We start from the raw sequence: 27,238 nt of genomic DNA on the forward strand, positions 1-27,238 counted from the left end.
GGGGCACGAACCCGTGTCCCCTGCATCAGCAGGCGGACTCTCAACCACTGCGCCACCAGGGAAGCCCAAGACTCAGGTGTTAATTCTGGCTCTCCCACTAAAATCTTGTGACTCTATTCAAACCATACAACATGCAAATAAATATATGCATCTAGAAAACAAAATAGGTAATGTAGTGTACTATATTAAATGAGTCAAAAGACATAATGTATCAATAAAGCACTTTTTAAACTAAAAAGTATAACATAGTTAAAGGTATTATAAGCATATGGTACAAGAGTTGTAAGTTTATTTTGTATGATTTTTATATAAAGCTTGGGGTAGACAACCTCTCTATTTCCTTTTGAATTGAACATGAGGTGTCCCTCTTGGGATAATCCTTTGATGACTTATAAAGACAAGCTTTATACATTTTTAATTGATTTTAGAATTGTAAGGTTTTTTGCAGAAGCAGGTGGCAATTTTTTCTTCATATAGGTTAAAAGTAAAGCGTACGATTTCTTCTAATTGCACCCATTTTCAATCATCCATCCTCAGGACTGTCCCTTATTCACAGCTCCCGTAACAAAGAAAAGCACTTACGGCTCCATTGTGTTTCTTACAGGATTCAAATGGAAGAGAACCTTCCCCAGTCAGCCAGCTGTCCTCACCAATCTCATCACTCAAGAGAAACTCATTCAGCTTTTGAACACTGCAAAAGGCAAACAAGCAGGAACACAATAAGGGATAAAAATAAAACCACCACCAATGAAGTTCTACCTAAATAAACAAACTTTTCCCCCACTGTTACCATGGTAAGCAAGCCAGCTCTGAGAGTCATTTCTCAGGACCAACTGGGAATTCAGCTAGGATGCTGGGGACTGATGGGCTCCCAGGACCTGGAGCTTTCAGCACTTAAAATGGAAAAATCTCAGAAAAAACAGAACCAACTGGTCACCCTAAATTCAACCAACTCTCCTTTGCACTTTTTTTTTTTTTGCAATTGTATTTCTTGTCAAAGACAATAGAATTAGAGAGGGACTTGAAACAGGGTAGTTAAAAAAAAATAACACCAACGAAGGAAGAATCATTATTCTCATTTTACAGATGAAGGGAAATAAGGTACAGGGCAGTTAAGTAAAAGCATACAGCGTATAACACACAGATCATGGGTCCCTGCACACTATGCTATTTTGCTTAAGCACTACTGTATATATTGGACATATTTTCACAACCTGGCAAGGAAAGGGCCCTCTAGACTATTACTGCGCAAAACGTTGGCCAAGATCAGTGGCACCAACATCACCTGGGAGCTTACTCGAAACTTAGAATCTCAGGCCCCACCCAAGACCTCCTGAGTCAAAATCTACATTTTAAGAAGATCCAGAGATGCTTCATAAGCACAGTATAGTTGGAGAAGCCCTGTTCTAGAAGAGTCATTTACAAACATTCTTTAGTGTGGTCTCCAGAGGCTGGACACAAGACCCCTTTGCCCCCTTACCCCACACATTCTAATTTTCTCAAACCAGTGTCATAGGATCAAGAGTAAAACGAATCGAAGAAAACAAGAACACAATTTGAAAACATTCTCCCATAAATAAAATGATACACTACAGAAAAGTCTGTGAAGTTGAAAAGACAAGAAATGCTCCTTCTAGCACGCTAAGATGCTAAAAGAGGGCAAACTGGCCTGGCACCTGCAGCATCACTTACAGGGGAAAGACTGCCGTTGGCAGGAAACTAGAAAATACACATTGGAAACAAAAGATTTTTTATTTTTCATTTCAGCTTGTAGTCAAGTTAAGTGCCTCCAGACAAGTCTGCATAGTTTGTTCTTGTGACAGATTAATAAAATGAAGAAAAGCAAATTCAATTCAGTCTGTTGCCCATGAACTTTAAGCTCTTTAGCCTTGCCTGTCATAGAAACTGCTTCCTTTCTTCGGAAACATAAAGGTAGATAAAATCCACTAGGGCAGTCTAACTATTAACTTCTAAATTTCATTTACAGGAAACTAAAAGAAATAAATTTTTCATTCTTTTTTTAATTGAAGTATAGTTGACTTACAATATCATGTTAGTTTCAGGTGTACAGCACAGCGATTCAGATATATATATCTAAAGATATAAATATATATACATATATACATTCCTTTACAGATTCTTTGCCCTTATAGGTTATTAAAAAATATTGAGTATAGTTCCCTGTGCTATACAGTAGGTCCCTGTTGGTTATCTATTTTATATATGGTAGTGTGTATATCTTAATCCATAAAAGTAATTTTTTAATTGAAGTATAGTTGATACAATATTATATAAGTTACAGGTGTACAATATAGTGAGTCACGGTTTTTAAAGGTTATATCCCATTTATATTAATAGTTATAAAACACTGGCTATATTCCCTATGTTGTACAATACATCTTTGTAGCTTATTTTATACATAATAATTTGTACCTCTTAATGCCCTACCCCCTATGTTGCCCCTCCCCCCTTCCCTCTCCCCACTGGTAACTACTAAAGCGAACCACTAGTTCTCTATATCTGTGAGCCTGTTTCTTTTTTGTTATATTCATGAGTTTGTTGTATTTTTTAGATTCCACTAAAAAAAATAATTGTTTAAGGAAAGCTTTGGCTGAATAATACTCCATTTTATGTGTACGTTGCATTTTGTTTATTCATCAATTGAGGGACATTTGGGTTGTTTCACTTTTTGGCTATTGTGAATAATGTTGCTATGAAGACGAATGCACAAATATCTATTCAAGTCCCTGCTTTCAATTCTTTTGGGTATACACCCAAAAGTAGAATTGCTGAATCATATGGTAATTCTATGTTTAATTTTTTGAGCATCTGCCATACTTTTTTTCATGGTGCTGGAATTCCTGACTTACTTAAAATATATTCAAGTTATGACAACATGGCTGAACCTTGAAAACATTATGCTAAATAAGATAAGCCAGGCACACAAAAAACAAAAATTGCATAATTCTACTTATATGAGGTAGATAGAATAGTCAAATTCATACAAACAGAAAGTCAATGGTGGTCACCAGGGTCTGGGAGGAGAGGTAAGTACAAGGGGAGTTATCATTTAGTGAGTATAGAATTTAATTTGAGAAATTGAAAAAGTTCTGGAGATGGATTGTGGTGATGTTGGCACAGCAATGTGAATGTACTTAATGCCACTAAACTGTACACTTAAAATGATTTAAATGATAAGTTTTATGTTATGTATATTTTACTGCAATTTTAAAAAGAATTTCAGAACCAAAAAAAGAAAGAAGAGCTTTGGGTTTTGTACTCTCTTTGAGTCTTTGACAGTAAAGCCTGATCACATAGATTTGAAAGACGGTGTTAGAAATGCCTTAGGAATGGCATTTTATTCCTCTTAAATGGCAGTATCCTTTCTTTACTTCTACAGACTTTGTTATTCTGTTCCAATGTTTAGAAGAGTTTGGATTTTAAGGAGCACAACTTTGTCAATCAAAGGAATACCTTTTAGACCACCTCACACTGTGTCTCTGCACACAAAGGAAAGTATGGGGCCAGGTTCGTGTGCCTTTGTAACTCTAAGTCCAGCAGCTCCTGGTACACATTACTCAATGAATGTTTGCTGAATCAATCAAAGAAGGAATAAACCAATGATTCAGACATTTAAGTAAGGTCAGTTGATTCAATTCTCCATTTCACTTTCTAGCACACACAAATTTTACTGAAGCTTTTATGAAATTAATGAGACCCATTCTTGCTGAATATCAGGAAGCCATGGTCCCTGAGCATGACTGGAGCATGGGGAGAACTTCTTTCCCCTTCATAAGATCCTACTATGGAACTCCAATGACAATAAACATCGGAGGACCCAATACTAGCACTTTTCTGAATCTCACCCTCCATTTCCCCTCCCCATCCCCATTATTCCAGGCTCTCTGGCTTAGGGTCCCTTGCACTATTTTTTTGTTTTGTTTTGTTACTGTCTATCTCTCCCACTAGACTCTGAACTCTTTAAAAGTGAAAATTTTCATCTTCAGAATCTAGCCAAAATCTAACCCAGTGCCAAAAATATAACATAGCAATTCCTCAAGAAATGTCTGGTGAATGAATAGGTAATACAAAAAACATTTCCTGTTCATATGAGGGCCTTTCAGAACTCACAGAGGCAAAACAACTATGGAAAATGCATGAATCCTGACCAAGGGTGAAGTAATTTCCACCATGCTGCCAGGGTTATATTTTTTAAATGCAAATATGCTCATACAACAGTCCTCTCCTTAAAATAACAAATGGCCACCCTGCGCCTTTCAGCATCCTTGGCATCATCTACAGGCTGATTGGGATTTTACTCTCCAGCTTCATCTCCCAGTGCTTTCCTCATCAGGACCTTTCTCCAACTACATGTAATTACCTTTAGCCCCCAGAAGGTACCAAGATCTCTCACCTCTCTGCTCACCCCTTCCCCTTGCATACATTGCTCCCTCACACAGAATGTGTTTTCCCTTTTTATTCAACTGGCCAAGTCCTACCTATTCTTTAAGATCCCATGAAGGAGCTATCACCACCTTTAAACCTTTACTGACCAGACTGTCTCCCTTCTCCCTTGATAAGCTTCAGTGAGCCTCATATATGGCCCATGGTATTCTGTGTAGTGCTCTATCACAGCATAACATGCGTGTTGTAATTACCTTCCCTTCCCAGTCTCTCCAGCTAGGCTGTGGACTCCTGTGGATTTCACTCCATCTTTCATCTTTGTCATCCCCAATGCCTAGCAAGGTACCTGAACTGCTTAATAAATGAATGTGGATCCACAGAAAGATATATCTCTGAAGCACAAAACGGAGTTCAATAAAATGGTGTTAAATTAGTAAAACAGAGATTTGTTAAATATCTAAAATATGTAGGCAATGTGCTGGGCATTTTTCATGTATTATCTCATTTAATTCTCCCAACCATCATAAGCAGGAACCATTATGATGCTCATCTGATAAGTGAGGAAGCTGAGCCATAGAGGCACCAAATAATATGCTTGTGGTTGAACAGTGAGTATTCCATGGCTGTGCAGGTATTGAAAGCAGGTAAACTTGATACCAAACAATTCCCTATCCTGCCTCCATTACCTTTTAGTTTAGTGTTTTACTAACTTCTCTTTTGTTTAGGTAATTCATCAAAGTATTTAAGGTTTTGTTACCGATGATATTTTTTCACTTTTCAAGTTTGGGTGTTTATATACAGCTTGAGTACCTTGGACAGGTGCTATGTTTTGGGGGGAATAACTGATTTTGTTGCTGGCAGTTATGTGTTTTCTTGCGGAAACCATGAAAGTTTTGTAAATGTGGACCAGATCAACCTGTGAGCATGTTCTATGATAAATACAGTAACAATTTATTTGATTGAAGGTAATCACAGTAGACTAGCCAAGCGTACTTTCCTTTGGGAGGTAAAAGAGAGAAAGGACACAGAGTTATCTTCCACCAAAGTAAGGGATTAGTTTTACACATTTTTTTCCTTGGTAAATAACATCTCTGGATATAGATACTGCATTGTACATCAAGTACCAGAAACCTAAACTCAAATTATTTATAAAGGATGCAATATAGCAACTTAACCTTTTCCTCCAGAAAAGCAAAACACATAAACTATTTTCTTACAAATAAAGCAAAGAGGACACGTAAAGCAAGCATCATGAAAAAAATCACTAATTCAAATATTTTAATATTTTAGAAACTAGTGACTTTCCTACTTTTCTTCATTTCTTCCCTCCGTTTTGCAAATGTAGACTGGAACACATCACCATAAAAGGTCCAGAAAACTCAAATGATGTGGGGTGCTGGGGTTACTAGGAGATAACCTGAATCTTAACTGCCTCTTTCTTGCATTTTATTATGTATACATAAGATCCCACCCAGTGAGTACCACAAAGACAATTTTGTCTAACAAGCTAAACATTTTTAAAAGAAAGCATAGAATTTTCTCGAAGCAATGAATTTTACATGGCATGGAATTTTCCTCCAGCAGAGAAGTTTACACATCTCTTACAGGCACACGTAACACAAGTTGCGGAGTGTGCTGCACCCTATTCTAACCCACCAAATTTCTGAATGCATCTCAGAGTGTAGCAAAGAACTTATGACTTCCACAGTCCTGAAGAGGAGGTTTCAAAATCAGCTAACCAAAGTCTCGGATTATAAACAGGCTGCTCAACTCGCTGTGGGCCAACTGGCATTAAAGCCTGGTCACGGGTTCCCAGGCAGCGAAGGAAATGCCAAGCCCAGTCCACACTGGGAAAGACGCTCATTTGGGTTCCAAGAACCGGCACACAGTGGGAAAAAGGACTGGCCTCCTCTGTTGACTGGTCATCTCCCTAGGACCCACAAATAAACCACTGAAATTCATTTTAGAGAAGCAAGTTTTTATAAGCTGATTCTATTTGGCCTATGGCTTGGGAAATCTGGAGCTGAGCCCTGAAAACAGACTGGTCTTTATCAAACTGGCAAATGCCTTTTCCCTGGAACGTACGGAAGAGAGAGTGCTATGCAGAAATATACAGTGATTATGATCCACCCTCGGCTTTACTAGGATTTACTACAGCAGGATTGTATACTATGGACTTGGGGAAACCCACACTCCTAGATTTATTAATTTTTTTTCACAGCAACTCTTAAACTCCTTTCAGTGCTTGGTAACCTCCTGATTTCAGAGGACTGATCTATTATTAGTTATCAACTGCTTTCTATTTGACTTGTAGCACAAAGTCAAATTCAATTAAAAAGGCAACCGTGAGAGGGACAGCTATTAAGTGGAGAAAATGAAAGTAAGAACCAAAATAGCAGACTCTGGCCATTTATCAGTTTTATTGTTTGAAGTCGCTTCCCTTCCAGAGCACTGCCTAATTTGGAAGTGGTGCTACAGAAATCAGTCAGTGATCCGTACAAGTGTTTCAGAAGTCAGAACAATAAGAAAATGAGGGCAGATGAGGTCAGAGGGCCTGAGCTTTAAACTCTTACCAGCTCCAGAATCTGTTACTAACAGGATATCTTACAGAACAGTATTGAAATCTTGTTATGGTATTAGTGTGAAAAAATCAGAACTTGGGGGCTTCCCTAGTGGCGCAGCGGTTGCGCGTCCACCTGCCGATGCAGGGGAACTGGGTTCGCGCCCCGGTCTGGGAGGATCCCACGTGCCGCGGAGCGGCTGGGCCCATGAGCCATGGCCGCTGAGCCTGCACGTCCGGAGCCTGTCCTCCGCAACGGGAAAGGCCGCAGCAGAGGGAGGCCCACATACCACAAAAAAAAAAAAAAAAAAAAAAATCAGAACTTGGTTTACAGTAAGATACGGTGTATGAATTTTAATGATATTTTGTATTAAGTCTTTGTGAAGCCAATATAAACTATTGCCTAAAACTAGAGGTTCTGGTATCTTGAATATTAAAAAAGAGTTTGCTTAATAATACATAGACATTGGGAAAGTATTTCATTTTAAAGGACCTTACAATAGATGCTCTACATTGCTGTTAATGACAACACTATGTTTAGTATATTTAAGGCCTCAATTTTCCAATTTTCCTTCTGTATTGAAACATCTTGGCATTTCTTTCCAAGGCCAGATATAAATATGATAATGACTGTTTATGAAACATGCTGAGGTTTTATAAGGTTTATAAGACCTTATAGAAAAAAGCAAAATACCACTTTAAGACTACCTTGTTTATAATATAGACTGAAACATAGCTATGGCACTATGGCACATACAGGGTAGTATAATATAGTATGGTAATGTATTTATTATATAATACAAGTAAAAATGGTGTGGAAATGGTCATTATCAGACCATATCTATTTTTATGGGAAATTGTGAGTCTGAGATAAAGTCTACACTGCTTAGAAACCTATAGAAGTATACTTAAAATTAACAAAACACTGCACTCAGTTTTGCAAAGTTTTTCCACTTTCAGAGACTGTGAGCCTGGATTTTTTTTTTTTTTTTGCCAAATTAAACTAAAATTAAAACAGAAAATATGTATTGATATGAACATTCTCCATCATTGCTGGTAAAAACATAAACTGGCCCAGCTTTGCTGGAAAACATTATGGCCATATTCATTAAAAAAAACTTAAACATCTGTACACATTTTGACCTACGTCTCCTTCAATGGAAAACAACATGGCCATACTCATCAAGGGCATTAAGAAGATGCATACTATTAGAACAAGTATCACCAGTCCTAGAAATCTGACTTTAGAAAATAATCAGAGAAAAGTTTAAAGATAAAAAGATGCTTCTCTCAAATGTAATTTACATTACTTATGTTACATGGGTGAAAATAGAAACATTCTAGATGTCTAAGAAAGAGGTAACCATTAAATAAATTAGAATACTTCCAAACAATGGAATATCATGTAGCCAATAAATGTCATGTATTATGGTCTTAATGAAGGGAAAAATAACCCCCCAAAGTTCAAAATTTTTATTTTAGAATAATTATTTTTATATGAAATAAAGACTGAAAGGTAGCATACCAAAATTTTAATAAGTTATCTCTGGACAGTGATTAGGATGTTCTTTTTATACTTTTTCTAACTTACTACCATGAACAGATAGTATTTCTATAATCAAGCAAAGAACTCCAGACATTCCAGCACATACCTGATGATGGCTTTGACGGCAAATCTGACCACAGTGGAGAGCAGGAAGAGAGGGGTGACCAGGATGTGGAAGAGAGACAGTGAAGCGAAGGCCTCTGCAGGTTTGAGATTGTTCCCGCTGGCATACGCATGGGTCACAAACGTCTGTGCAAAGAAAGGATTTTAGGGAAAGCTGGAGAAAGGTTCACAAATACTTGCATTCAATTTTACAAGCCTAACAAATTCTACTATGCCAATACGTCCATTGCAGCTCTGAAAATTATAATACAATTACTTCATCCAAATCACTCCCTAAGAAAAATAACACTTGCTATTGGTAGAGTACTTAATGGTTTACATTCATTCTAGCAGTAAACTTCTGAAAGGGGCAAGACAGATTCTATTGACAGATTAGAAAATTAACTTCTGTCAAATTACTGAGATGGGGGAATAATCATGAGGGAATCCAGAGTTCTTAACACCTACTCAGGCTCTTTCCAACCAATACTAAATTTTCTGAGAGAAAAAAGGAAACATTCCATTGTTTCAGGGTCCCTATTGTGGATCTTTCCTAAAATCGCCAACAATGGTATCCAAGGCAGACTTATTTACAAATATTTCTAAGTATAATACTAGTTCCTGGGTTTGTCCCTTTTGTTTGAAATATAATGTAATCATTTAACATTTTCCAGTTGTTGATCTAGCACTATCTTGTAAGAATGTTCAGGAACCAGGTCATGGAGATTAGGACAGTAAGTTTTCAATCTCTGTTAATTTTGCTTCCCAGGACACATCTGGCAGTGTCTGTGGATATTTTTGATGGTACTGATGGCATCTAATAAGTAGAAGCCAGGGATGCTGCTAGACATCCTAATGCAGAGGACAGGTTCTCACAACAAAGAATTAATTATCGGGCCCAAAAAGGTCCACAGAGTCACGGATGAGAAACCCCAGATTAGAGCTATCACAATGGAGACAGCAAAGAGAAAACTGAAGGTGAGGTAATATTTGTTACCACCCACCCATTCTTGTTCCTAAGTCATTTCTGAACACTGACTTAAGTCCATTTCTTAAGGTAAGAAAAAGTGTCTTACAGCAAGAACAGCTGCTATGGGAATGGCCGCGTTCATGAAGACTGTGGAAAGAAACCAAATACGTTAGTTTCAGTGACCTGTGAGACATTTCAGGAACTTTAATTAATCATCAATTATTACTCTAACTTTCCTTGAGGACAGGAAGGAGCAAGTACACTAAGTAACATTTTTGTCTTGAGTCCACAAACATTTCCCAGTTGGTATTTCCTGGTTCACAGTTGTGAACTCCCATAGGTGAGGCTTAACCAGAAAATGTAAAAAATTATTTTTTTTATGAAATGTCACAAAGAGCAAAATTTAGATCAAGTTATTAGAATTTAACACATATGCATTCTTCAGAGTATTCACGGTCTCTATTTTGTTTGGTCCACTAAACTAACTTAAAAATATAAAAATTGGGATATTACACAGATGAAAAGAATTTTACATCACGTGAAAAATCTCCTTCCAGCAGTGATATTAATTTTCACTATAGACCTTTTGTTTAATAAAATAGCTCCATATCCTGGGCCCTTTGCTTGTTTAAATATCTCTCCAGGAATATATTGCACTATCATTTGATAAGCATAATATGCAGAACTGAAATATTTAGGCCAAATATTTCAGCATTTGGAAGTAATAGGAAAAATAAAAAGCCAAGTTGATTATTTGTAGTTATTGTGTCATAAACCATAGAGTTTTAGGAACGGAGGACCAAAAAGTAACTGCATTGTTGGTAACAGGGCCAGGCAATGGCAGAGCAAGAACTATAATCTAGTTTTCTTGACACTCAGAAGACAGTCCATCTAAAAACTATCACCAGCTCTCATGATCCGCTCTCATCAACTGTCCTTACCACCGTGTACAGACTCAGCCTGTGCTTCTGAAGGTCCAGAGCTGGCTTAGCTATCAAATCCGAATTCTTGGACGGTACCAGCAATCCAAACACGTCTCTGAGACTCATAACGGTACAGGTGAAGAATCATGTTTCTGTCTTCATCTTTCTCTGGCTATTATTACCTTTTTTTTCCTAAGTGTATTTCACTCTTTTCCTCCACATCGTTATTTATAACCCATTCTAAATATCTTTAAATAAGTAATCTCCTCTTGATGAGGAAGAGTGAGAGCAGCTGCTATTTTACTAAAAACTATTTACTTGGCACTCTGCGCCCAGTGCAGGTTATCGGGGACCCTTCCTACCTCATCATAAAGATGAGGATGTGATGCACGAGGTCACACAGCTGGGCTCCTCAGACCGTACTCACCACCACTTCACTCTGCTACTCAACAACTCACAATTACTGAGGTATGATGGGAGTACCTTCTCCTATTTAATGATTACAACTACCCTGCACAATAATGAGGAAACGACTTAGGAAAGATGAGTAACAGGCAAGATTCCAAACTAGGAGATGATGGGCTTCCCTGGTGGCGCAGTGGTTGAGAGTCCGCCTGCGGATACAGGGCATACGGGTTCGTGCCCCGGTCCGGGAGGATTCCGCGTGCCGCGGAGCGGCTGGGCCCGTGAGCCGTGGCCGCTGAGCCTGCACGCGTCCGGAGCCTGTGCTCCGCAACGGGAGAGGCCACAACAGTGAGAGGCCCGCGTTCCGCAAAAAAAAAAAGTAGTGTTTATAATCCCTAAGAACTCAAGTAGTTTAGAATTCAAAGGAAACAATCTATAAACCTCCAAAACGTTAAGTTGTTGAAGGTCTGGGGAACAACAGAAATGAGCAAAACTGACACAAAAACTAAATCAAATATTAGTGAGAGTAGTTTGGCTAAGTTCAGAAGAATTGTACTAACATGAACTCATTATTCTTGAGAGTACTCAGTGTCACTCTTTGAGAAAAAAAACAATAATATTTTTGTAGCAATTGCTTTTTAAAAATTAGAGTTGTGGAGAAAACGCTTTGTATTTAAAAAGTCTTGAAAGTGTACTGGAAAAGAGGGTTTTATGTGAATGCAGTTTGGCTTCTTTCATCTGGAAATGCTGACACTGTTTTCTCCTCAATTTTCAAAACTGGCATTTCACATGCAATCTTCGAGGAAATATAATAACATAAGCTCCCAAAGAGACAGGGAAGACAACCTCACATAATTTTTAAGGATGTTTGGGGACAAGAAGATCAACAGTATTACAGTCAAATCACTTTAAATAAACAAATTTTTACTGAAAACCCATGATGCATCCCAACTGTAACTGATCAGAGGGTTTCAATTATCAGTACTACTAATCATCACCATCCCCATTTTACAGATGAAGAAACCAAGGATTTCGGATGTCAAGTAACATGGCAAAGACACATTTGTAAAGAACTGAATTCAGGTCTGCTTGACTCTTAGCTTGTCCTAACTCTGCTCTTTAAATTTAAATAACCTCGCGTGGCTAGCGGCTATTGGACCACACAAATGGAGAAAATAAATGGGCTTCCTCTGATGCCTAGCATGTCTCAATGATCACAAGTTAAAGTGAACAGACCACATGTTTTTTGGTGGTCCTCAGAGCAACAGCAACTTACTGGAGAGTGATGTATAAAGAGCAAAGGTTTTGAGACTGGATAGTTCTTTCATTCTTGTTTCTTCCACACTCTTGCAAAAGATGTGCTCCCAGGCGTACAACTTTAGAAGTTTGATGCCTTTCAGTATTTCATTTGTTTTCTTCAGTCTCTCAGTGGAATAATCCTATAAAAGAAAGGAATAAAAAACAATGCAAGCTGCATCCAAGTAAATCAGAGAGGCAAGACCACGTGCTAGATAGGGATTGAGGAGAGCGTGATTTCTGCCTGGCTCTGAGTCTAATGATGGCTGTGAGATTCCCGGGAGAAGCAGTGAAACTCTCTGTACTGCTGCCTCCAGTGTGAAAAGGAAGAGTTGAATGAGATGGCCTCAAATTTCTCTCCACCTAAAAACTGTTTATGCCTCTGTTGCTTTGGTTTAAATAAAAGCAGTTTCTTAAGTTTCACATGATTTCCTTGAATAATGTCTGCAGATAACACACACAGACATGTAGGGAAATGATAAAGAGGCTTCCAATGGCTCCTTCTAATATCTAAATCATTTCTTTCTCCCCTCAGAACTATCACTCATACTTAGGAAAAGAGAAACAATGAATATAAGAAAAGTCAGTTTGCTTCTGATTTGGGAATGTGAGGGTACAGTATTGTGTGTGTTCACATTGAGTCTTCATAAGACACTTATTGAAACCAAGCCTATTATTTTTAACTTCAAGAAATCTCCACCTCCTTCTTCATAAGCTCTTGTGTAAGGCCTAAATTAGATATACTGATTGCCAACCACTTGGATTAACTGTAAAGAGATGTGTAGCAGATCCAAAAGCCTCTCTTTAGTCAACTGTTTCAGTTTCCTCCAAATATTACATTAGAATTACTAAGAAAGTACAATATCACCTGTGAACTCTCAAAAGGATCTGCAGAGTGGCAAAAGGCAGATAGGAGGAAGCAAAAGCAGCAAATGATCTGAGGTTTTTTGAAGTATAGTTGATTTACAATGTTGTGTTAATTACTGCTGTATAGAAAAGTGATTCAGTTATACATATATTATACACATTCTTTTTTTACATTCTTTTCCATTATGGTTTCTCATAGGATATTGAATATAGCTCCCTGTGCTATACAGTAGGACCCTGTTGTTTATCCATTCTATGTATAAATGCTACATCTGCTAACCCCAAACTCCCACTCCATCCCTCCCCCAACCCCTCCCCCTTGGCAACCATCAGTCTGTTCTCTATGTCCCTGATTCTGTTTCATAGATAGGTTCATTTGTGTCATCTTTTAGATTCCACATATAAGTGATATCATATGATATCTGTCTTTCTCTTTCTGACTTACTTCACTTAGTATGATAATCTCTAGTTGCATCCATGTTGCTGCAAATGGCATTAGCAAATGATCTGATTTTATTCACCTTTTTGTCTCTTGAGGGTCTTAAGGGCCTATCAATGACTGCTTTGGTGAGTGAACAAATCAGTGTGAATGGCTAAATGAAAGTCAGATGTTGGTTTGTCATGTCCCCTCTTTGTGTCCCTCTTCCACACCTTTCTGTATTCGTGTCCTGGAGTAAAGAAGGTAGATGGCTCAGACAGAAATAATGAGTAACCTCGTCAGAATCGGCAGAAAAACAAGTGATAAAAACCACTTGTGTGACATGGCACTTGCTTGTCACGGTAGAAACACCAACTTGGGAAACAGTCCACCAGTGGTTGCATCCCTACATTTCACGCCTGATTTACAGACAGCCTTGCTCACATTTAATCAAACTTTATTTCTAAACATGCTGTCACCAATTTTATTATTTGCAAATATTTCTCTAAAAGAAGCCAATTCTTGCTCAAATAAAATGATTTCATGGCAAGTTGAAGCCAGAAAGGGTCAATAATCAAGCTTTTTCTTGCTTGCCAAGTTGACCACAAACATACTCAGGCAGAGCAGCTGCCACTGAAACATTTCAGTGTAACTCCATAGCTCATCACATGGTCTGATTCAACCCTAGGGACATTTAATTTCAGAAGCACCAAATCTGACCCTTTATTTGTTCCTCGATCCATTTCTCCCATGTCAGTAATTGACATCCAATGTACATGTAATCAAAAGTACCCATAAGTGGGTTCTCTAGTACCCGTAAATATAGGTAAGTGATCTACAAGAAGATCCAAAGCCTCATCACATCATGACTCGTGAAAACATCAGGCACTGGGATTCTCGTATTTAGAGCCTAAGATCGTTCCGTCTTAGATGTCAAATCCACTTTTAAAAATTGTTGAGCAACCCAGAAATTTCCCATTTGCTGCCTAAGAACTGAAATGAAATATAATGATTTCCAAATAATCCTGAGTGGTATGTATTAATTTCCTATATTTTAAAAATAAAACCACACGACTAGATTTTCCTAATAAAGTTTCCAAAAGATGTTACTTACAAGAGTGCTCTTCTGAGCCTCTGCCAACTTTGTAGCGATGAAGTACTGAATTGGCGCAAGGAGCACAATGACAGCAGCACCAACCAACGCGCTGGACCCAAGCAAATTGTAGAGCAGAATCACGCCCATTATGATCTAGCAAGGAAAACACAAGGCAAGGGGAAAAAGAATAGGGGTGTGGGGACCAATGCATGAAAGGAAGGATTTTTCAGTGAAATTACAATGTTTCTTAATTATTATATTAAGTGTATTTGGAAGTCAAGTCAACTGTGACAGCTGAGTTTTACTATAATTTATTTGGCAAAGGCTAAATAGCTGGAATTTATTTTTAGTGTCATGATGTGTACAACTGGTGCCGAACCAATTTACTGCATGAAGTTGCAGAGTGGTCCCAAGGATGCTTTCAACCTGAAACAGGCTTCAAATTTTTAAAAGAACACAAAATTTTTCTTGAAAATGTTGTCACCTGCCATAAATTTAACGTCCCATATTCTCTTGGAATTGTATTAGCTTTTCAAGGCAAGGGGGATAGAAAGTAAGAACCAGCATCATCATGTAAGAGGACAAGACAGTTGTTTGTGGACTCAATGATCTGAGCTCCTCAGCTCCTCAATGACCCCGGAAGTCACTTAATGACAAAAAGGGTAGGTCTAACTAAAACCGTGGAGAAGCTAATGTTGGTGCCCCATCTTACCTTACTTCCCTTTTTAAATTTATTTCCCAAACCGAAGACTGAACCACTTAGGCCTAGCCTCTCCGGTTTGTCACTTTCTTCTTCTTTTTTTAAAACTCAGGTTTTAACCCTGTTATCTTCTCTTGCTGTTCTTGTTTTTCAATTTCCCAATAGCTCAGTTTATCATAGCTCAAGATGTCAATTAATGAATTGTATCCATGTAGTTAAAGCCTTTAACCTTGCCTATATGCCAATGATAACAGCTTATTAGTGACCTTCTGGAGGCAACGGCACATGTTTAGTGCCCAATCAATTAGGCTCTTTGGGAATTCCAATCAAAATGAAAATTTCCTTCAGGTCACCTCTGATGCAGTCATTTAGAGGCAGCCTGGAATTTTTGATGCACTTTAAATTACACCGTGTAGGCAGCTACCTAGTTGATCTGTGTATAAACACATTTTGATAAAATAAAACAAAGCATATTCTAAATCTTTACTTTGTGCCAAGCACTGTGAATGATATACACATGGATTTGGATTTCCATTACAAATGAAAAAACAAACAATAAATTTTAAAACTGATATCTTCTTGCTCTTATTTCCTCTGCAAATAAGAATCTTACTTATATTGATCTACCTGAACAGGCATAGCCCATAAATTGGGACACAGGAACAAGAACCACATGAGTTGATTGGTTTCAATGGCAACCAAGTTATTGATCTGACCCAGGGTCATCTCACCCATGGATAAATTAGATGTAGAAAGCCGCAGGATTTTATTGTATATCATGGCCTGAAAAAAAAAAAATGTACTTGAAGCTCTAAACTTAATAATCAACATTATGCTTATTTATTTTCATTGAAAAAAATAACTTTTTAAAAAATTTTGAAAAAAAGTAGAAAAACCTTATAAAGCTATCTTCTTAAGTCAACCATTATTTTCATTTCAGTATTGTTACTTTCAGTCCTCAACTAAATAGAAACTTATTTTTTCTGTTGATATAATCTAAACATATATTCAAATTTAAACATAATCTCTGGAACAAATAGTAACAGAAATAAATAAATGCAAGATTTCAAAATATTTTAATATATTATTATAAGTATTATTTTTAATTCAGTGGGTTTATTAATTAGCTCTGTGGTTCTTTTTTATTAAGTAGATCCCAGAAGTGTTGATGTCATAATATCACAGTGAAAATGGAAGGAAAAAACTAAACTGAAGCCTCTACCATTCCTATCACTGGATGGTATGTGGCATTTTCTAGAGGCCAAGATCATGCAAAGCTTGTACGCACCAGCAGGGCTCCACGGAGATTAATGCCAGTCTCTATGGTTACATAGTAGGAAGCCTGCAAAAATGTCCTTTGCAGAATAAGAGCCAAGAACAGAAGAACTGCTAGAACATAGGCATTTTCAAGAAATTCCTTTGATGAGAGTGTTTCTGAAGTCTTACCCCAAAAGGAAAAAAGATATAAATTAAAACTGTTCATATACTGGTATACAGTTTGCATGTATTAAACAATATATGGTTGTTAAATATAAAAACTCAATGTCTTTATAGTACAGCAATGGAATGAGCCACAGCAAGGCAATTTTGGTTTTTCCTCATAATATCCACAGATACAAATACAAACCAGTTCAATGTAAAAAATCCCAAATTGATCATTAAGATGGCTGGAAATGCCTGAAGGCATTTTAGGAAAAAAGGTACATTTAAAATTTTTTAAGTTGAATACATTTTCTACAAAGATATAGTCTACCCTAATTAACTGGAAAATAGTAAACCAAGATAGAAGTTAGTTTAGACTGTAATTTAGAAGTAGAAGCTACAAAGCTGATAGTCAGTCAGCAAGACCAATGAAACAAAAATACAATTTCCATAGCCTTATTAATTTAAAATAATTCTACAGAGTTGACTTTTTCTGATCTTCATCTACCTTAATTCATATAATGAAATAAATTCTAAATTATAAAATACATAATTTGGCTATTTATTTCACCCACATGACACTTCCAGTGACAAAATACAACTTTTGAAAAACTGTTTTAGTCAGATTATGACTGAAGTCATCATAAGAATATACAGATTGATTGCTTTTTGTTTGTAACTAGCATATGGTAACTTGTTTGTTAGAAGTAAGGGAAAAGCAACACTCAAATCAACACATCATGTCAATTTGGGCACTCTTCAGTTTTTATGGTTTGATTCCCTTAAATTCTACTTCTGGTCCCTTCCTCTTCTTTCCTGGGGATACATACAAATGTGTAAGTGTCTTCCTTCTCAGAAAAATACGTGGTTAACACGTGTAAGGGAGAGGGATGATGGAATTCTATGTGGAATTCCGATATCTGTATGTAAATCAGGCTACTAGGGACAAAACATCACAAACGTGTATTCAATGGTAAAATATCTGGTTCACCTCTAATACAATTGAGCACTAATATATGCAAGGAACTGGGCTAAGCATTGTGGGCACAAATGGGAACTGTTCCTAGTTGCTCTGTTTAAAAGAACTCACAACCTAGAAAGGTAAGTATATCCATAAATAACCTGCTTCATTATAAATAGCATTTATGTTAAGTGACAACGCAAAGTGAACAACGTGTTAGAAGGGTACCAAGAGTCAAATTCCAACGAGGACAAGCAGAAAAAGTTTCACCGAAGACGCAGCATTTACTGCAGGCTTTGAAAATGTGTACAATTTTAATAGGTAAAGAAAAGAGGACAGGAAATTAGATTGAGAGAATAGAAAAGGAAAACTGATTCATCTGGACTAGAGTTTCTATATGTGAAACTAGGGAAATCAACTCTTATTTTAGAAAGAAACTAGGTAGGAAGTTTATGATGCAGACTTTCTTAAGAACAGGAAATATAAGATATAAATTTATAACAGCAAATAATTTATACTATATAGTCCCCAACAGTAACATAATATCTAATAAAAGTATAATGTGACTTGCTCTGATCATTGTGAAACAGGGTGATGGCTTTTACTATATAGGAAAAGATAAAAGTACATACTACAAATCACATTGCCAATATCATTGGTCACAGGACTCTAAAAAAGTGACTCAGCCACCCTCATGTACTCATGCATGAAAATTCTTTACAGAATTGCTATAAAAATCTAATAAAATAATCAATATGAAATTTCTGAGCATCGTTTCTGGCACACAGTAAACGCTTATTAAATGCTTATAGCCTCTGAATCTGAGAAATAATTTTGTTGGCCACATCCATTCACTGAATACATACACTCATGTTTTTCTCTACAAGGAAAATTATTGTTTCCTTTCTTTTAAAAAGCATTCAATTCTCTGTAAATAAGCCTGTTTGAACTGCTCATAAAACTGCATTGTAAAAAAGTAACAATTATAAAGAAATTTGTCGATAATATGTTTCCTTTCAAAAGCACCACAAACTTACTCCTGTTGTGTTATTTGTCCCATTCTGGGTTTCATTCACACGTTGAACTATTCCAGAAATACAGAGAGGTCCAGCAAAACCCAGTAAGTCAGCAAGATAACGAAATGTGCTACTAAGTAGAATTGGTCTCCCAAAAGCTGTGTACATCGCTAGCCATATAGATGGAGTCCGATTTGGATGATCGGCCACTTTTTTCTGAAAGGAAAAAAAAAACTTGATGAACCATAATAAAATAATAGAGTGGCAATTAATCTTAGGAACTATGGAAATCTCTTCCAATATTTCTGATATTTTAAAAGATTAAAAATAAATGTTACTGAATCCCTTTCAATATAGTACATATAGTCTGGTATCCTTGCATCCTTTGTAAACAATAACTACTGAATGCGTTTTAGTGAAATAGAGAGAATGAAGAGTAACCAGGCCAGTTTTTCAAACATTTCGTATTATTTTTAGATGTCAAAGGATGACCCCAAATTCTTAAGACCAAACTAATTTTAATTCCCTTTGATTTAGAAAATGAATAAATCTGTCAGGAATATTACCAAATAACACTGTATGGAAAAGAAAATAGTAAAATACAAAGGTCCAGGTTATTGACAGTCTAGTTAAGATTTCTGAAGTCACCAGATCACAAGAGATTCACCTATCAAGTTACAAGCTAAACAAAAGAGATCATCCAACTTCAAATTGTTTCTTCTCCAGGTATTTCCCATCTCCATAAATGGGGGTCAATAATTTTTTAAAAGTTACATTAGACTTGTGTTTCCTAGTTATTCCTCAAAGAAATGCAGAATGAAGAATGGCATATTTGCTTAAGCCAACTCATGGCTTCACACTTCTATAATCATGTGTTGAAAAGATTTTAAGACCTGAACAATCATAATTACATCTTGGAGAGGAAGTAGATAGAGTTTCTTCATTGTGGCAAAGAAGCTAACTCAATGCATTACATATTCAACTCCCTGTGAGATGAATAATTCAGTTATTTTTTAAAGTTTATTGATAAAAGACATTAACACACCGAGTTCAAGTGACTGTATTATAAAGAGCACTCAGAATATTTAAGCTATGCTTAGGCTATAGCGTTCATCTTTACTTTAGATATAAGAAGTTTTTAAAATATTATGCAATACTTTTCCCAGAGGTGAAACCAGAGAGATGACTCAGGTTCGTTTGTAGTAACCATTTCCTGCAATATTAATTTCATAACACACATTTTTGACACAAAACAGAGGTCATTTTCATCGTTTACCATAAATGTCTTGTTGATCTTGATTTACAACAGCCAAAAACTCTTTAATTGATCCATCATACCCAATTTCCTTCCAATGTTGGGGTAAATACTCCTAGTTTTAATTACAATAATATCTGTAGGTGATAGCCATATAAAATACATCTACCACGGTGGCTATCACACAGAACTACTCAGAATGATAACAAGACAAACTGAAAATATCCAAAGATTCTGATATTTAAATTTTTAAAAGCAATTATAAATGCCCAAAGAAAGTACAAGAAGAAACCAATTTTGCGAGATATGTAGGATGATACATGGAGTAGGTAGATGGTGCCCCTTTATTGAATTTAGTTCCTCAATTTTGAAATACAGAATCCAAATTTTAATTAATAATTAATTTAAGGGTTTTAGTTTCTCACAAGTTATTCATGGATACTTTCCCTTTAAATAACAAAATTATTGACAAGATACCTGAAAAAAGGCAATAAAAATTCCATGAATTATTAATATATGGTGACAAGGATTAGACATACACAATTATTGAACTTAATTCTTACTTTCTATTTGGTCCTAGAGAAAAGCCAGTGTTCTCTCTGTCCCTCCTCATGTAGTGACTGGGCAACTAGCACACCATGTTTCACAGGCTCTTCTGGTATATTCTCAGCAGCCCAGTTAACATGACTCAAAACTACTGGGAAAGACAGATTGGGAAAATCTGCTCTTCCTTAACTGTAGGTATTATTTAAGCTTAGTGCCTTTATATTAATAGGCCCATTCTCTACAATCATGGACATGAAAAACAGATACTAACTTACCTTTTGTTCTTCATATGCATCTTTCAAACAAACATAATTTGTTACCGCCCTCATTGCTATCGGTAATTTTCCAATTGCCTTCAGATCAATAGGCTTTTTATGAGCGGATATGATGAGCGTGTTCATCCACCAGTATGTTGCTTTTGACAGTAAATTCACAAACGGTTGAAGAAATCTCACACCCAGATCCTGGAGGTCTTCAGGAGGCTTTACTTTCGGAGGATTCATGAAGAACACATATCTCTGTGGCAAGAAAAATTCCACAGGATAACAACCTAATTCTTTTTCCACATATTAAAAATAAAATTTTAACCTTTTCTACATTTTCGTTTCATGAGGCCAAAATTTATATTTTCATACTTCTTTCCATCCCTTTTTGAAATATTCTTTTGAGGAAAAAAAAATCCCTTTCGTTGTGACTACATTCGAATTAAATTCCAGAATTTCACGCTTAATACACTTGGGCCAATGCTAAAAATCAATTACCCCTTTATAAGAGAGTTATCACTAAAAATCAATCTTTCGTGATATCCTTTCACGGTATTTCATGATACTTAGTGGTAGATTCAACTAAATGAATATTTTTACATCATGCAGATTGCTTAAATGTGTTACCAACACCACTGTTGAGTCACTCTGTTAATTTGTGGTCTGGCTGATGCTCGCTGTTTCCACTATCCATTGCAACATGTATCTTGTCATTCACAGCAAATTCAGAGTGCTCTGACGGAAAATGAACATCCGTCACTAGTATGTCACACTATATAACGGGCAGCATTATGTGGTGGGAAGTACAATAGGTTTGTAATCACAGACCAGGTATGAGACTTGACTATATTACTTTGGCTATAAAGCTAGAGTTATGTCTATGGAAGTTTCTTCATCAATGAAATGAGCAAACTGGATTAGGTTATCTTCTTTTCCATTCAAAATTTCTGCGAATACACTAGTTTGATTAAGCCAGGTTTGCTTTGAACCAATCATGGATGACGGAACTACCTGATGAAAACAGTTTCATCTATAATATAGACTAAGCATAATGTTTGGCACATCATAGGCACCTGATCAATATTTATGAATGAATACAGTACATAGATTCCAGGGTCATATTGAGATTTCGGGAACATTAATGGTCTGAAACTTAGTAATTAGTTCAATTTTATATTTATACACGTAGATGATATTCCACTGTTTATCCTCTTAAATACTGATTCTTAACTGACAATGATCTTTAATATTCAGGTCTTGAACTCCAGTAACTATACAAAAATCACTAGATACCTACTCTGACGCGAATGACATTGATCTCCACAGCCATCAGGAGTCCATTCAAAATGACCATTATGCCTGTGATGCAGAAACGCAGGTCTGATACTCCCCAACCAGACTGCCAGTATTTTACCAACTTTATGGTTTTCGTGATAAAGGCCATTACCCAATACAGGAATAAGGCTGGAAAAATAAAAAGTAAAAAGAAAAGATACAATCTTTCACTGCTATTTTTTAAAGCTTCACTGAAATTTCAGTATAAATACAATGTTGACAAAGACAATTTAAGATATTCTATTTCCAGATAATTTTATTTGTTAAGAAAACAACAGATATGCTTTAGCGCACTTTTGGAGTTTTGAATTGGAAGTATGATAATGACTTTAAAATATTAGTGCTTCCACTCTGATTATGTGGGATAGATGTGCAGATATAAGGAGACATGTAAATAAGGACAGACTATACTCTTCAGAACTTAACGTGTAATTAATTCTATAGACTTTAAAGCTGACTTTATCTTTTGGTCTTGTTTTTTAAGAAGCCCTGATTATATGAAGAGTTAACAAACTGTTATCTGTGTAACCTATCCATTAGTAAGTATGTTGCAATTTCCAGGGCTGTTATCCTGGAATTATTATGGAATCTATGTAGCAATGTAATAGGGTTTCTGCTTTACTGACCAGAATTCAGGTAGTAAGTGACTCTTCTCACCCAAATGGTTTAAAACACCACAGGCATCCACAGTACACAGAGAAGAACACTGATCCTACAGAGCAAACTAGACCACAAGTAGGTTAGAAAAGTAGGGATCTATATCATCTCATAACCACAGCCAGCATTTTGAAGAAATATGAGATGAAAGCACAAACTTTCCTAGAAATCTGTTGTCAAGGATCCAGTATACTTTGGACTTTGAATAAAGCTCAGTACAAATGAATATGAGATGGAAGGGGGAAAGAGGAAAAGGGAAAGGGGAAGAAAAAATCTAAAATACACATAAGACAATCCCGCTTGGACCACACTTATCAAAACCAGAAACTTTAAGGGTGATCACAACTTCCTTAGAGAAAAATAACTGAACATTGGCATAGAAACGTATATCTTTTTTTTAAGCTTAAAATACAGGGATTGTCAGAATGGATTTAGAACAAGTAAGCGGACCAAATTATGCGTTATCTAAAGAGATTCACCTTAATATAAAGAAACAGTAGATTGAAAATAAGTGGGTGGAAAAAGCTATACAATGAAAACAAGAAGAATTAGAAACCTGGAGTGGTTATATTAGTATCAGATAAAATAGACTTCAAGACAGAGTATTATCAGAACATTTTTAAACTTTTAATAATGATAAATGTGTCATTTTTCATAAAGACAATAAAAAATACACATATGCCTAATGAAGATTTAGAAAGTCTGAACATTATCAACCACCTTGAACTACTTTATATGTATAAGATTGATATTTAATATTATAAAAATATACCACCTCTTCAAAATCTACATTATTGTTAAATCCACATGGTACTAGTACACACTGTCTACTCACTCAGAAAACAAGAAGCAATAAATTGAAAATAATGGAAATCATATAAAGAATGTTCTCTGATCACGATGAAGTTAAATTAGAAATCAAGAATAATAAGCATAGTGACTTTTCTATTGCTGTTTAGCAAGTTATGATAGGTTTAGAAATTTAAAACAACACACACTTATTATCTCACAGTTTCTGTGAATCAAGGCTGCAGTCCAGGTGTAGACTAGGGCTACAGTCTCAACAGATTTGGTATCTTCATCTTTGCCAAACCTTATTGGCTGGAAGCAAGGCACAGGTCCACTCACACTCAAGTCACAGGTCCACTCACACTCAAAGTATACACAGTGTGAACACCAGACAGAGATAATGGAGGTAACCTTTGGGTTTTTCCACACACTAAGATATCTAGACATCTCCAAATATTTGGAAATTAGACAATATGCAAGAGGGAGGAAATATGGGGATATATGTATATGTATAGCCAATTCACTTTGTTATAAAGCAGAAACTAACACACCATTGTAAAGCAATAAAGATGTTAAAAAAATACATTTCTAATTAACCACATGTTAAAAAAGAAATCACCAGGGAAATTAGAAAACATTTCAACTAAGTTATAAGGAAAATATTACAGATTAAAAAATTAAGAATTGCAACTAAAATAATACCTAGAGGAAAATTTATGGCTTTAGATATTTATTTTAGAAAAAATTAGGTCCCAAATCAATGACCTAAGTTTCCACCTTAAAAGCTAAGGAAATAACAATGAACAAAATAAAAAGATGAGAGATAACTGTAAAAGGCAATAAAATAAAAAATGAATAACTGAGAAAATGAACAAATCCAACAAGGTTGATTTTTTTGAAAAGGTCAAGAAAATTGATAAGTCCCCAGCTAGACTGATCAGGAAAACAACACAGATTTACCAATATTAGGAATAAAAGAAGAGTTATCCCTACGTATCCTATGTAGTTAAAAAGTATGATCAGGGAATATCTTGAACAACTTTTATGACAATAAATCAAAAAACTTAGATGAAATAGATATTTTCTCTATATGTGGAATCTAAAAGGAAAAGATACAAATGAACTTATTTACAAAACAGAAACAGACTCACAGACTTAGAGAATGAACTTATGGTCACCAGGGGGGAAGGATGAGGGGGAGGGATAGTTAGGGAGTTTGGGATTGACATGTACACAGTGCTATATTTAAAATGGATAACCAACAAGGACCTACTGTAAAGCACAGGAAACTCTGCTCAATATTATCTAACAACCTAAATGGGAAAAGAACTTGAAAAAGAATAGATACATGTATATGTATAACCGAATCACTTTGCTGTACACCTGAACTATCAGCTATCACAACATTGTTAATCAACTATACTCCAATATAAAATAAAAAGTTAAGAAAATAAAGATAACTTCCCTTGAACCTAAAAAAAAAAGTAAAATAAAAATAAGCTTATGTGATTTCAAAAAACAAAGGAAATTTTCTCAAAAACTATAACTGCCAAAACTGCCATAAGAAGAAACAGATACTCTGAAGAGTCAATAATAAAGAAATAAATTTATAATTTAAAATCCCTCCTTAGTTAAAACTCCAGGCCCAGGTGACTTCACTGTTGAATTCTACTGAACATTTAAGGAAGAAATGAAATTAATCTCACACAATGTCCTTCAGAAAACAGAGAAATAGAGAACATTTTCCAATTCATCTGTGTATCCCAGTATATAAAAGCCTAACAAATCTATTGTGAGAAAAAAAAAAGAAACCCAGACCAATATCCCTCACAATAAATGTAAAAAACCCTAACAAACTCTAGCAATATGTGGCATGGATAACGAATCATGACAATGTATGGCTTAGCCCAGTATGCTCGGTTACTTTATCATTTGAAAAACCAATCAGTGTACATCAGCGGAAACAACAGAAATATAATTGCTACAACTGATGCAGAAAAAAAGTCTTTCAATAAAATTCAACATTTATCATGACTAAAAAAAAGAAACCCTTGAGAAAGCAAAGCTTTACATAGAAAAAAAACTTACTTGATAAGGTCTTATATAAAAAGCCTATAATCAATTTTATAATTAAGTATGAAAGATTGTTTGCCCCTAAAATCAGGAGCTAGATAAGGATTTCACTCTCACCATGTCTATTCTGCATCTTACTGAAGGTTCTACGTAGTGCAATATAGCAAGAAAAAGAAAAAAAAAAAGCATAAAGTTTGAAAAGAAACAAGTATAACTGTCTTTACTTTCAGATGGTATGTTTGTTTATATAGAAAATCCCAAAAAACTTACAGAGCAATAATTAAAAGTGATGAGTGAATTTCCAAGGTAGCAAGATACAAGGTCAATATAAAAAACCCGTTGTATTTTACACACTGGCAGAAACAATTGGGAAATAAAATTTTAAATACACTTCCATTTATAACAGCAGTGGTAAAACAAAAAAGCTAATAATAATTTTAACAAGACATGAAAGATCTCTAGATCTCTATAAAATATTGCTACAGGAAATGAAAGGAGACCTAAAAAGGTAAAGAATGGATTGTGAGACTCAACATTTTTAAGATGTCAGTTCTCCCCCAAATTGTTCTGTACATTCAGTGTGATCCTTATCATAAGCCCCCCAAGGAATTTTTTTTTTTTAAGTAGGAACTGACGACCTGATTCTAACCCGTATATGGTAATAAAAAAGAACTAAAATATCCAAAACAGTTTTGGGAGAAAAACAAAGAAAACAAGCTGTATGATCGTAATACATGACTTCAAGACCTCCAAAGCTACAGTAATCAAGACAGAATAGTGATGGCATAAAAATCCATGAATGTATCAAAGGAATGGAAAATAAAGAGCCCAGAAATACATCATATTTATACAGTCATTTGCTTTCATTTTTTCAAAGGTCCCAAAGCAATCCAATGAGAAACGGAAAGTCTATTCCATAAATGGTGCTCAAACACAGCTATACATTTGGAAAAAAAAGAACCTTGACACCAACCTAATATACCATACACACAACTAATTTTAAATGGATCACAGTCCTAAAAATAAAAACTGAAAGTATAAAGCTTCTTAAAAAACACAGAAGAATATGAGGGAAACATATTTTGAGGGAAGGCAAAGATTTAAGACACTGAGAGCAATAACTATACATGAAAAAATAATAAATTATACTACATTAAAATTAAAATCTGTTCATCAAAAGACCCTGTTAAGTAAATGAGTTTGCAAGCCACAGACTGGGAGCGAAATATTCTCAAAACATGTGTCTGATGACATGCTAGTGTCTAGTATATACAAAATACTCCTACAACTCAATAATAAAAATGCAGTCCAATAAAAAGTGGGCAGGAGATATGAATATGCACTTCACAAAAATAAAAAAAGGCCAATAAACTCATCAAAAGTGTTCAACATCATTAGTCATCAGGGAAATGCAAATTAAAACCACAATGTGTTATTACTACACACCCACCAGCATGGCTAAATTAGAAAATCAAGATCATCAAACGGAGGCTTCCCTGGTGGCGCAGTGGTTGAGAGTCCGCCTGCCGATGCAGGGGACACGGGTTCGTGCCCCGGTCTGGGAAGATCCCACATGCCGCAGAGCGGCTGGGCCCGTGAGCCATGGCCGCTGAGCCTGCGCGTCCGGAGCCTGT

The 27,238-nt window shown here is 35.9% G+C and overlaps 1 protein-coding gene across 10 annotated transcripts in view; it reads right to left on the bottom strand.

Moving 5' to 3' along the window:
* The window catches only part of ABCC9 (ATP binding cassette subfamily C member 9), a 149,187-nt gene that overhangs the window by 106,054 nt on the left and 15,895 nt on the right, over nucleotides 1-27,238 (bottom strand). For all 10 annotated transcript variants that reach the window (XM_024129302.3, XM_028491076.2, XM_028491081.2 and 7 more), the window contains exons 7-16: nucleotides 22,048-22,214; nucleotides 20,763-21,005; nucleotides 18,708-18,902; nucleotides 16,576-16,728; nucleotides 15,915-16,070; nucleotides 14,606-14,740; nucleotides 12,187-12,349; nucleotides 9,689-9,729; nucleotides 8,617-8,759; nucleotides 583-691 (exon numbers count right to left, since the gene is read on the bottom strand). In XM_024129302.3, the coding sequence (XP_023985070.1) occupies nucleotides 583-691; nucleotides 8,617-8,759; nucleotides 9,689-9,729; nucleotides 12,187-12,349; nucleotides 14,606-14,740; nucleotides 15,915-16,070; nucleotides 16,576-16,728; nucleotides 18,708-18,902; nucleotides 20,763-21,005; nucleotides 22,048-22,214 (1,505 nt within the window). The remainder of the gene's footprint in view (nucleotides 1-582; nucleotides 692-8,616; nucleotides 8,760-9,688; nucleotides 9,730-12,186; nucleotides 12,350-14,605; nucleotides 14,741-15,914; nucleotides 16,071-16,575; nucleotides 16,729-18,707; nucleotides 18,903-20,762; nucleotides 21,006-22,047; nucleotides 22,215-27,238) is intronic.

This window comes from Physeter macrocephalus, chromosome 6, assembly GCF_002837175.3.
Source record: "Physeter macrocephalus isolate SW-GA chromosome 6, ASM283717v5, whole genome shotgun sequence".
NCBI classification, from domain to species: Eukaryota; Metazoa; Chordata; class Mammalia; order Artiodactyla; family Physeteridae; genus Physeter; species Physeter macrocephalus.